At 43.5% G+C, this 11946-nt stretch overlaps 2 protein-coding genes across 2 annotated transcripts in view; one reads left to right on the top strand and one right to left on the bottom strand.

The window, feature by feature from the left end:
* Positions 1 to 266: 266 nt before the first annotated feature.
* On the top strand, positions 267 to 3970 carry ERI2 (ERI1 exoribonuclease family member 2). Its single transcript, XM_023744383.1, has 7 exons — positions 267 to 476; positions 971 to 1098; positions 1587 to 1743; positions 2597 to 2697; positions 2958 to 3039; positions 3592 to 3680; positions 3829 to 3970. The coding sequence occupies exons 1-7, from the start codon at positions 467 to 469 to the stop codon at positions 3835 to 3837; spliced, it is 576 nt and encodes a 191-aa protein (XP_023600151.1). The 5' UTR covers positions 267 to 466; the 3' UTR covers positions 3838 to 3970.
* Positions 3971 to 9518: 5548 nt separating this feature from the next.
* Positions 9519 to 11946, bottom strand: part of ACSM3 (acyl-CoA synthetase medium chain family member 3) — a 58025-nt gene continuing 55597 nt past the window's right edge. The window contains exons 14-15 of the mRNA XM_023744382.1: positions 10120 to 10239; positions 9519 to 9772 (exon numbers count right to left, since the gene is read on the bottom strand). Of these exons, the coding sequence (XP_023600150.1) occupies positions 9686 to 9772; positions 10120 to 10239 (207 nt within the window). The 3' untranslated portion in view covers positions 9519 to 9685. The remainder of the gene's footprint in view (positions 9773 to 10119; positions 10240 to 11946) is intronic.

Genomic DNA, 11946 nt, shown 5'->3' with positions numbered 1-11946 from the left:
GCGGGCCGTTGATCGGAGCGGAAGTCGGCGCCGGGAGACTTCCGGCAGCTGGGCGGCAGTGAGCAACGACGTGCGTGTATGGCGTCCAAGAGATTGACGCGGTAGATGAAGGGCTGCGAGCAGCGGCAGGCCCGATACCTCGGAGCAGAGGAGGAGCCTGGCCTGACGTGCTGCTCTCGCTTCCAGGCGGCTAGGCCTGATCCGGAGCCGGTCGGCAGAGCCCGCCCGCAGGCGCCCAGCGCGGAGCGGACGCGGTAAGTAGCGCGCCGACCGGTGCCCCGCAGCTCGCCGCGTCGCGGTGACCGCGGGACGCCCTCGTGTCTTGCAGAGCAGTTGTTCGACTACCTGGTTGTTATTGACTTTGAGTCGACGTGTTGGGAAGACGGGAAACGCCACCGGACCCAGGAAATCAGTGAGTGACGTGCCGCCGGCCCGGCCGGCTTCCGTGTCACTGCGCAGCGCACAGATGTCAGCAGGTGGAAAACAAGATGGCCCGGGAATTAGTCGTTTACTGTAAAACCCGACTCACCGAAGAGGGAGCAAACCCGAGTGCCGGGCCGTGACCGCCCAGGAAACGTGTGTTTAGTGGGGAGGGTACCGAGGGCGAAGACAGGCCGGGGCTGGGTGGTGAACATGCAACACAGACAGTGCCCGATAGGATTGTATATCCGAACCTGTATACTTCTATTAACCAATACATTTTTAAAAATAAGTGTTTTAGGTTTGCATTCAAAATCTAAATTGCATAGAAACTGAAAAATACCTTTGCAAAAAGGAGTAAGTCCATTTTTGCTTCCATATGGATTTTAATGGTGAAAATATATTTGAATTTTAAATAGATATATTCAACTTTAATATTTTGACATTCTTTGGCATAACTTTAATTATAACCATTACATCACACTGCTTTGGTCATTTTAATATGTTTTTACTGAAACACTGATTGTCAATTGATGATTCTTTCACGTAGTTGAATTTCCAGCGGTATTGCTGAACACATCAACTGGAGAGATTGAATCTGAGTTCCATGCTTATGTTCAGCCTCAGGAACATCCAATTCTTTCTGAATTTTGCATGGAATTGACAGGCATAAAGCAGGTATGCCCTTCCTTCCTTCTCACTGCCCCAGCCCCCAAACAATAAACAAGCAGGTATGATGCAAATATTAAAATTCATAAGTCAATTTCAAAAAATAAAAGCTATATACCATTTGGAGCTAGGTTTATTCAGTGTTAGAAGAAATAATGTCCCCTCCAGAAGTCCATTAGAATCTTTAAAAATTAGAAAGAATAGTGTGGTAAAAATGAAAATCAAATCTATTTTATGGAAATTAAATACATCAAATTTCTGGTGGTCTGGATTATTTTTCTGTGCGATTTTAGATTGGTAACCTAATTTTTCTTACTTTATAGAGTTCTAATCATTGAATTATCTCTTTCTCATGTGTTACAACATCTTTTCACCAGGTAAATTCTTTGTCAGTGGAACCTCTTCTTTGTTATGTACCTACGGGGCCTAATTACCAGCTGTGTGGCCAATAATTATGAAATTCGATTGTTGAATTCAGACTTTGTGACTCTGTTCAGGCCCAAGTTGACGAAGGGGTCCCTCTGAAGATTTGCTTATCTCAGTTCTGTAAATGGATTCAGAAGATTCAACAACAGAAGAAAATTATCTTTGCTACTGGGGTTTCAGATCTACCTACTTCAGAAGTCAAGTTGTGTGCATTTGTTACTTGGTCAGGTAAAGAAGTTTGTAGCATCACTCTTATGTAATATGTAATTATCTCTAGTAAGAATTATACTTGTTAACCTTCTGGGCTAGGAAGAGAAATCCAAGTGCCCAACAGAAAAGTAAATTTATTCATATTTTTAAAATTACCATTCTGGGATGCCTGCAAACTTTAAGCCTTAACTTTAAGAATCTTTCTTGATTTTCGCTTTGTTCTTCTGAATCCAGGTAAAGATTATTTAGTGAAAACTCTTATCATGCTATTTTATACAATCTTGAATAAAAAGAGTCCATGTTCAACTCATACCCTTTGCTTTTATTTCACACTTACTAATGTAGCCATCAAGGAAGAAACAGGCCATGTAAAGTAGATCTTTTGTATGCCTGTGATACAGCATTGCCATTAATAGTAATGATAACAACGCTGTGTCATTGCTGCTTAGCATTATTAGTAAGTATACTTGGTTTCTGTTGCTATGTTTGATTTCTCAATTACATGAATATTCTCTTAGAATGTTAAAAGCAGATAACCTTCTCCATATAGGCCTTATTACTTCACATCTTATTCTTTCTGAACTATTCAGTATGTCTTATTGGATCTTTAATCATTTTGAAGCTTAGTTACCAATCTAATTTCTTAACAATAAGTTATGTAAAGTGAATAATTGTTAGCTATTAACAAGGCAATTAAATCTTACTATTATATATTAACTACATTATTATAGTATATATATATAGTATTACATATTGTATAATTCTAAATCTTACTATTTTATATCATTTTTCAGCACTTTATTTATAAATGATGATAGCATAAAAACGGCTGGCATCATTGCTTTGTTCTGTTTTAATATACTTAATGCAGACTGGGACTTGGGTGTTTGCCTGGAGTATGAGTGTAAAAGGAAGCAGCTGTTTAAACCTGTGTTCTTAAATGCTTGGATTGATCTCAGAGTAACTTACAAGGTAAGGGTCAAAGGTGGGGGCATGTTCACTTTCCTTCTGTTGAAAAATGATTAAACTTTATTCCACACATAGGTATGGATTTCTACAAATAAAATATTTTCTTTTGAAACATTCACATAAATACAATCCTTATAGCATGTAAAGACAACATAACAAAAATAAGCAATTCAAATCTAGAACTAAAAATTATGAAGAATGGTTCATACATAGTCTTCCAAATAGTAATCATTTTCTTAAACATGTCTTCATTTATTTATTAGATTTTCTATAGGAGAAAACCAAAAGGACTGAGTGGCGCCCTGCAGGAGGTGGGAATCGAATTCTTGGGACGGGAACATTCTGGTTAGTATAATTTATTATGTAAGTAATTTTATTTTTTATAAAGTGTTTTATGTGAATCTCATTTTTTGTGATGTCATTAATAAGGAATATACTTCAGCCTAGAAAAAGCTCCTTCTAATCTATACAATTTAAATCATTTCTAAGACTCAAATGACATTTGCGTGTAAGATAAAGATTGCCATCTAATGGCTGTCCAGTTGCTAAAAAAGAATGAAAAAAATTAGCCAATCAAATGGAATTAAACAAATGCCCAAATAATACAGTGGACTAGTGAAAAACTAAGCGAAACTCACAAAACATGGCGCCTCAGAATCTTGGTCACATTTTTGTGACCTAACAGATTTTCACCTCTTCCTCTGTAAATGTGGGAGACTTTGTCTTTCATTGGTAAGGCTGCCACAGCTATCCACAGACCAACTTATCATGGTTAAAACTAGTAAGTGGTCATAAAACTAACGATTCCAATTTCCATTTCAGTGGTGAGTTTTTTGTTGTTGCTGTATTTCTTTTTGTGGTACTACTAAAGATAGTGCTTGATATTTATTTCCTCAGGATTGGATGATTCTCGGAATACTGCACTTCTTGCTTGGAAAATGATCAGGGATGGTTGCTTAATGAAAATTACAAGGTCCTGGAACAAGGTCAGTGGCGTCTTACTCCTTTATTCTGTCATCTCAAATTTCAGAAGTAATTGTAGGTTCATTGAAATGTAGATGTCATGAGTGTAATCATTTATGTCAATCGATGGTGTTTTTCTCTTTTTGTCATATCATATAATGTGTACTAAAGAAATTCTGAATGCACAGTTGCTGAAGCTATTGGATTTGCTTGTGGAATTATAGGTTCCCACTAAGAAGAATCCCAACATTTTGGGCAGAAATTTGAATACCAATCAAGTTGAAGAAACATCAGTCTGCAATAGAAGCAGTCGGGGTCCCAGCATATGTGATAGGGAGCCTAAAAATACAATACATTATCATGAAAAAGTGCAAATGAGGTCTGATGGTATGAATTCTATAAAAGTAAACCAAGATGAGTTACAACCAAAGAGCAATTTAAAAGTAGGTCTTCGCAATGTCAAAAACTGTTTCTCTCTCTTGACTACTCAGTCTTCTTCTCTGGGGCAGCTGCAGTGCCCCAGCGTCTGTGCACCTATGCAGAAGCAAATCAAAGACGAACATCAAGCATTTCCTGCCAAATCTAAGGCTTCCACAGCGGATTCTGATTTGGTGCTTGTTTCAACTACCATTTCATCTGTTAATCATGTTTCTGATGTGGAGATGAGTTCTGCTCTCGACTGTTTGCCTATGTTGACTGATTGGGAGGATGTAGCTTTACTGCCAGCATCTCAGCCTGAGCAAAATATAGATGATATGCCGCTCATTAGTGACTCAAACTTAGCTACTTCATTGAAGTCTGGAGAAAGGTTAATGGTTCTAAAAGAATCTGAATTGTTAAGTTATGAGAACTTTGAAAGCACAGAAGAAACTCCTCAACAATCTGAGACCTCTAAGTTGGTTGTGTATAAGAGTCCACATACTACTATTTATAATGTAAAAGAAGCCAAAGATCCAAGGTCAGATGTTTCTAACTTTAAATTACCTGAGTGCAAATCAAGCAGTTTGAACAGTGTTAAGGCCAGTGTGTCTTACCCTTCAGTTCTGGGGAAATGTCTTCTTTTAGGTGGTACTAAAAGGAACCCACCCAGTCCCCCAACTGTCCCCCTAGCAAAAAAGCAGCCCTTCACTATTCATGAAGAAAAGCCGACATCATGTGATAGCTCCCCAGTGAGGTCTCGGAAGCTCCTCTCCTCTGTCTTCACTCCTACAGTTAACCTACGAGAGCCTTGGAAGAGTGGGAAGGTGACACCTCCATTATGCAGGTGTGGCCGGAGGTCTAAGAGACTTGTTGTTTCTAATAATGGACCAAACCATGGGAGAGTCTTCTACTGTTGCCCTATTGGGAAATACCAAGAAAACAGAAAATGTTGTGGTTATTTCAAATGGGAACAAACACTTCAAAAGGAGAGGGCCAACAGCACAATTTGGTCTCATTCCTCAGGGGCACTCACCTCTAGTTCTCCAGAAATAAGCCATGTTTGTGACCAAAAGGTAAATGTTCCTACTAAAAATGCTTTGAGACTCAGACCTTCAATGAGGAATTGATGAACTTTATATCTAAACTATGTTTTTACTTTAGTATGACGTTTGATGTAAAGAGAAAAGCATATAGGGCTGCAAGTTACGAGAACAGCATTATCTGAGCTCTGTAGACTGCACTTGGACTATTACACACACACTGAAAATAGAGAAACAAATTTCACAGGTTTCTAAATTCAGTCACCAGCCATCTAACTTTTGTCTTTTGTTCATGTATGAATCCTGATTGTTCCTTGAATTCCCAAACATGAGTAATCTTAAAATGCCTAACACTATTTTATTTATATTTCATATATTGGCATTTGCCAAATTTATCATACTTTGAAGAACCACAAGTGAAATATTTTATAAACTGCATTTATTAAATACTAGAGGCCCGGTGCATGAAATTTGTGCACAGGTAGGGTCCCTAGACCTGGCCGGCGGTCAGGGCCCATCAGGTTCTCAGCCTCCCTGCCTCATCCTTCCCTCGCTCCTTCAGTGCCCCCCTGCTGACACTGATCACCTGCCATGTTCTGCGCCACCCCCTGCTGGTCAGTGCACGTCATAGTGAGTGATCGAACTCCTGGTCGAACTCCCGAGGGGACAATTTGCTTATTAGCCTTTTATTATCTACTAGAGGCCCGGTGAACGAAATCCGTGCATGTGTGTGGGGGGGTGTCTCTTAGCCTGGCCTGCACCCTCTCCAATCTGGGACCCCCTCGGGGGATGTCCGACTGCCAGTTTAGGCCCGAACCCTCTCGCAATCTGGAACTGCTGGCTCCTAACCGCTCGCCTGCCTGATTGCCCTTAACACTTCTGCCTGCCTGCCTGATCACCCCTAAACCCTCTGCCTGCCGGCCTGGTCGCCCCTGCCAGCCTGATCGCCCCTACCTTGCCCCCCTGCTGGCCTGATTGCCCCTAACTGCCTCTGCCTCGGCCCCCCGTCTGGCCTCACTCTGCGGGAGGTGACCTGGCGGATCAGGGGAAGGCATCACCCCCATCACCCCACTGCTGCTGCCACTGCCGGCCTGAGCCTTGGCCCTTGCAGCTGCTGTGGCTTTGTCTGGAAGGACGTCCGGAAGATGTCCACTCTAATTAGCATATTACCCTTTTATTAGTATAGATTTGAGGATCATTACAAACATGCAGAACTTAAAACACATGGGCCCTGGCTGGTTTGGCTTAATGGAGAGAGCATTGGCCTATGGACAGAAGGGTCCTATGTTTGATTCTGGTCAGGGGCACATGCCTGGGTTGCGGGCTCGATCCCCAGTAGGGGGCCTACAGGAGGCAGCTGATCAGTTATTCCTATCATTGATGTTTCTATCTCTCCCTCTCCCTTTCTCTCTGAAATAAAAAAAAAAAATTAAAAAAAAACACATGATCTTCACTTTGGGCTTTGTCATTTTACAGATCCTTTGTGCAGTATTTTAACTTCCCTCAACTTCCCTTTACCCACCCTTAAAATGCAGTCTATTTTGGGGAAGACGATCAGGAAAGTGATTCTAGTGGGTGTAAGGTTTTTTTGGAGGGGATAGAATCATGAAAATATTTAAAAATTGAGCATGGTGATGGTTGTACCACTCTGAATTTACTTTTAAAAAAAAACTCAGTATATGAGTTATATCTCAACAAAGCTGTTCTTTTATTTCTTTTTAAATAAAGACCAGTCTTATAATCAATTGCGGATGTTTTCAGAGGCCCCCCACGATTTGCTTACCACGTCCCAAACCACAGCTGCGACTCCCAGTTGCCTCCAGTCCTGGTGCATCTGGATGGTGTGGTTTGCAAAGGAGAAGGTGGCAAGAGGCTTGTGGAATTTCTGCAACCCCATTCCCGCGGTCTCATAGGGCACCAGGGCCATTTCCACTGTGCCAGCTCTCTGCTTCCTTTAACCTGTTGGGCAAAAGAATCCTGCATGCTCTGGCCAGAAAGTGCATTCTCTCTTAGGTGGCCCAAATGCTTTTTTCTAAAGGTCGTTTTATGGATTCAAAAGAATAAATAGATGTGGAAAGTTTTTGTCGAATTCCTTTTACATGGTTCTTCCAGTCTCCTGGGAAGTGAGATGTGGCTCTGAATTCATCACAAAGGGTGTCTTTGGGCAGAAGCACCCAGAACGGTACAACTCCTGCAGGATGCCCTACACACTTCACTGTCAGGACTCAGGGGGGCTGGAGGGTGAGCGAGGCGGCGATGCCAGCACAGGACCCGGGAGAAGGTAGTGCTTTCTACACTGCCCAGGCCGCGTGGACTGCAGCTGCACCTGCCGAGGTGGGCAGGGTGTTTCTGCTGTTTTGTTTTGGTCTGGCCTCCACCTGTGAGCCACAGGCCTGTGCCTGCACTGAGCCTGAACGGTTCAGTGGTCATACTTTTTGGTGGACGGTGGATGGTGGACGCACTCTCACCTCCCGGAGACTGGCGGTTAGACACTGGCAGCTTCCGAGTCGCTCGCGGGGAGAGTGCAGCCCTAGGTCCAGAACAGACTCTGGCGTCCTCGGCTAGGAGGGGGGCCGAAGGCCGGGCCACGCCCCATGATCACGGTAGGGGTCCCCTCATGGTGACCGTTCTTCCCGTTCCCTCAGCTCCCTAGCCTGTTGTTCGGTCATCCATCCGGTCGTTTTGGTCATTACGGCCCCTGCCCCTGGCTTTTTATATATTAGGATATATATAAAACCCTAATATGCAAATAGACCAAACAGTGGAACAACCAAACAACCAGTCGATATGACATGTGCTGACCACCAGGGGGGTCATGGTGGAACATGGTGGCTGTAGGCAGAAGGCGGCAGAGCACGGAATGTGCGGGCATCAGCTGTGGTGGGATGGTGGAGCAGGTAAGTGGGGGTGCCAGACCAAAGTGGGGGCACTGGTCACTGTCATTGGGGAGAGCCTCTGGTGGTTACTGAAAATTCTTTGCTCCAACGCACCGTGGTCCCACCCCCCCCCCACCCCCTCCCCCCCCCGCACTGCTGCCAGCATCGGAGCCACCACTCACACCTGCTGATAGTGCCGTCAGTGGGTGCAAGCGGTGGCTGCCAGCCCCGGTCGCCTCTCAGTCCTTCTCCACCTCCCCCTGCTCCTGAGGAGCGATTGGGGCTGGCAGCCGCCTTTCACACCCGCTGCCAGCGACAGTCCTGCTCATACCCACTGCTGGCGCCGGAGCTGCGCTTGCACCTGCAGCTGGTGTCTGGTGCCAGTCCCAGTCACTCAGCACCAACAGTGGGTGCGAGTGGCAGCTGCTGGCCGCCATTTGCACCCGCTAACAGCACCAGCCCCACTTGCACCCGCTGCTAGCACTAGCCCCAATCGCTCTGTGCCATCAGCAGGTGCGAGTGGGGCGGCTGGCAGACAGGATTGGGGGACCATGGCGGGAGGGGCCAGGCGGGGGCGTGGAGGATGGGCCGGGACCCACCCCTGTGCCCACCGCAGCCTCACGGCCCACAGTTCCTTTCAAGGTGCAGGAATTCATGCACTGGGCCCCTAGTATAGGATAATAAGCAATAATAGTATATGATATCTTTCTTTTATAATTAAACCTTAAAATTAATTTTAAACTATTTTAAGTTATTTGAATAAAAATTTGACTAATAAAAATTCTTAGCCTATTTTTCAGGTCAGTATTTCTTCTTTAAGAATTATGGTAATTTGCCGGAACCGGTTTGGCTCGGTGGATAGAGCGTCGGCCTGCGGACTGAAAGGTCCCGGGTTCGATTCCGGTCAAGGGCATGTACCTGGGTTGCGGGCACATCCCCAGTGGGGGATGTGCAGGAGGCAGCTGATCGATGTTTCTCTCTCATCGATGTTTCTAACTCTCTATCTCTCTCCCTTCCTCTCTGTAAAAAATCGGTAAAATATGTTTAAAAAAAAAAAAAAGAATTATGGTAATTTGACTTTTTTGTGCTTCTAAAAACTTACAAGTTATTCAGTTTTGTTTCAATGCTTGAAGATTGGTTCTGATTTGTATATTATTAGCATATTAGAAGAATTGTTCAACTAAGATTTGAAAACCAACAGGTCAGAGATTTGGTCCATAAACTGCTTCTATATTATACGTTTTAAAATTTCTCATCAATTGATGGTATTCTTTTTGTATTATCAAGTTATAAGAACACTGACACCAATGCGGAGGAATTTACTTTTTTCTTTTTAATATATTTATTGATTTCAGAGAGGAAGGGAGAGAGATAGAAACATCAATGATGAGAGAGAATCATTGACTGCCTCCTGCACGCCCCCGATGTGATCGAGCCCACAACCCAGGCATGTGCCCTTGGCCGGAATCGAACCTGGGACCCTTCAGTCCGCAGGCCGACGCTCTATCCACTTAGCCAAACTGGCTAGGGCAGGAATTTACTTTTTTATTTCAAAATTCAGCCTCTTATGTTATAACCACAATGTATTTAAAATCAGTAGTTTATAAGCATCATATTTTTATCACCTCTTCATAATCTGGTGGTTTTTATAGTCTTTGTTTTATAGGTGCTGTGATAATTAATGGAATGGATTTAAATAGATTCCCATTCTTTCTTCCTCAGTTCATTTCTTTTTATCTTCCCACTGATAGTCTTTGGCAGCTCTTGAACAAATTCTACCTGTTGGAATCAAGAGAAGAAAATTAGCCCAGAAGTTTTTATTTTTAGACAAAGTCAAATTATATGAACTCTAGGTGGAGAATAGGACACACATTGGGATGAGATTTTGGTAACATCAAAAAGGGAGAAAAAGAGATACTGTTGAGATTTTTCTTGACATTTAATATTTTACTATAAGTCTGATGATGAGCTAGATGACCCAACAAATTCGATTTAAGAGTTTCATTTAATCTCAAAGGTCCTGATTCTTATCCATGTCATTTGCTATAGTATGTTTGAGGAGAATGTTCATTAAAATAAAATAAGTTTTCCAGAACACTAAGCAAATATCGTAATAGAATACCTACCTTTCTGGGGTATTTGTAAGGTGCTGTAGTTTTTTTTACATGTTCCTGAATCTCTTTTTTCAGTTGTTCTTGGCCGTGTGACTTGTAATTGGGGTTCAGAACAATAAAAGCCTTTACTACCTAAAATAAATATTTGAAACACAGTAAGATCAGTTGTGTATTTTCATGCTTTAGTGTGTCTTGTTTACTTTCTCTGGGAATCTAAGTGCTTGGTGGAAGGCAAGGAGGTTTAACAGGGTTTGATCCTAGCTCTGGGCTCTTCAGCCAGGTGGCTCTCAGACCTTCTGTTCTGTATCTAATACAAGAGAGGTTCTGGGACCCCTGCTTTGTTTATGATCTACCCTTGAACCTTCTCATCTAACTGCATTTTGAACTCCACTTTCTTACCTGTCTCTGTCCTTGTCGAAAAGTTTCCTATTGCCCTGGCCGGTTTGGCTCAATGGATAGAGCATCGGCCTGCGGACCAAAGGGTCCAGGGTTCAATTCCTGTCAAGGGCATGTGCCTTGGTTGCAGGCTCCTCCCCAGCCCAGGCCTTGGTCGAGCCTCATGCAGGAAGCAACCAATCGATGTGTTTCTCTCATATTGATGTTTTTGTCTTTCCCTCTCCCTTAAAATCAATGGAAAAATATCCTCAGGTGAGAATTAACCAAAAAAAAAAAAAGTGTCCTGTTGGAAACAGCAATACACGAAGCACAGTCTCCAGGCTGATGGAACCTAGCTTCTAGCCCAGCCGTGGGCAAACTACGGCCTGCGGGCCGGATCCGGCCCGTTTGAAATGAATAAAACTAAAAAAAGAAAAGACCGTACCCTTTTATGTAGTGATGTTTACTTTGAATTTATATTAGTTCACACAAACACTCCATCCATGCTTTTGTTCCGGCCCTCCGGTCCAGTTTAAGAACCCATTGTGGCCCTCGAGTCAAAAAGTTTGCCCACCCCTGGCCTAGCCCCACCTTTGACAGTTCGCACTGGGCCTGCCTTATGCTTGGTGAAGGAACACTGCGTTGAGGCCATGCACTCTATTCCAGACACTTCTGTTGGCACAAGGTTGTGAAGATGCCCACAGCCGCTTTGCTATTCTCTGGCCCACTTGCCTGACCCTGAGGAACAAGAGTAGATGTGGGGTGGCCTTGCTCTCTAATTGGCAGAACACAGGGAAGCGTTCATTACTCTATGCTCAGAAATCTTGTTCAAAGTTCACCCTTCCTTGCACAGTTTTTGTAAAGCTCTGCCCAGAGTGTTTGGACCTTTAATGGAGAAGGCAGAAGGCCACCCTCCTGTGTGGCCACTTGAAGAGTGTACTGAGATTCTAAGTGGTACCACAGCACTGCCTCCCCGAGAGGCAACTCGGTGAGTCAAATAGCAGTGCGCCACCAAATCCAGCCCCCAGCCAGCACTCTGTGCGGGCGCTTCCTTGGCACGGCCCAGGCGGCGCCTGCAGCTTTTATGATGAAATATCCTGCACTGAACAGGCTGAGACCTTACTCACAGGTAGGAAAGCGGAGTTTGCGACGTGAACAAGTTCAGCTTGAAGGTAAGCTGCCCGCGTTACCATCCACCATAGTCGGAGAGCAAATATCGATTGAAAATGAACTGTTTGAAACAATAAGCCACTCTGGGCAACCAGTTAGGAGAAATGATCATTGTATACCAATGAGCAATTTTATAACATTTTGTGAATAATTATTCAATTTTGTCTTTACCAAAACCCCTTGAACATTTCTAATTTACATGTGCAATGGGGCAGTTGTGCAACTGTGTGTATGTATATGCATGTATATAAATTTATCCTATCTATATTTTGACATTTCTTAAAATCATTTGTA

Source organism: Myotis lucifugus, unplaced genomic scaffold, assembly GCF_000147115.1.
Source record: "Myotis lucifugus unplaced genomic scaffold, Myoluc2.0 scaffold_458, whole genome shotgun sequence".
NCBI lineage: Eukaryota > Metazoa > Chordata > Mammalia > Chiroptera > Vespertilionidae > Myotis > Myotis lucifugus.
This window is presented reverse-complemented; position numbering and strand designations above follow the sequence as displayed.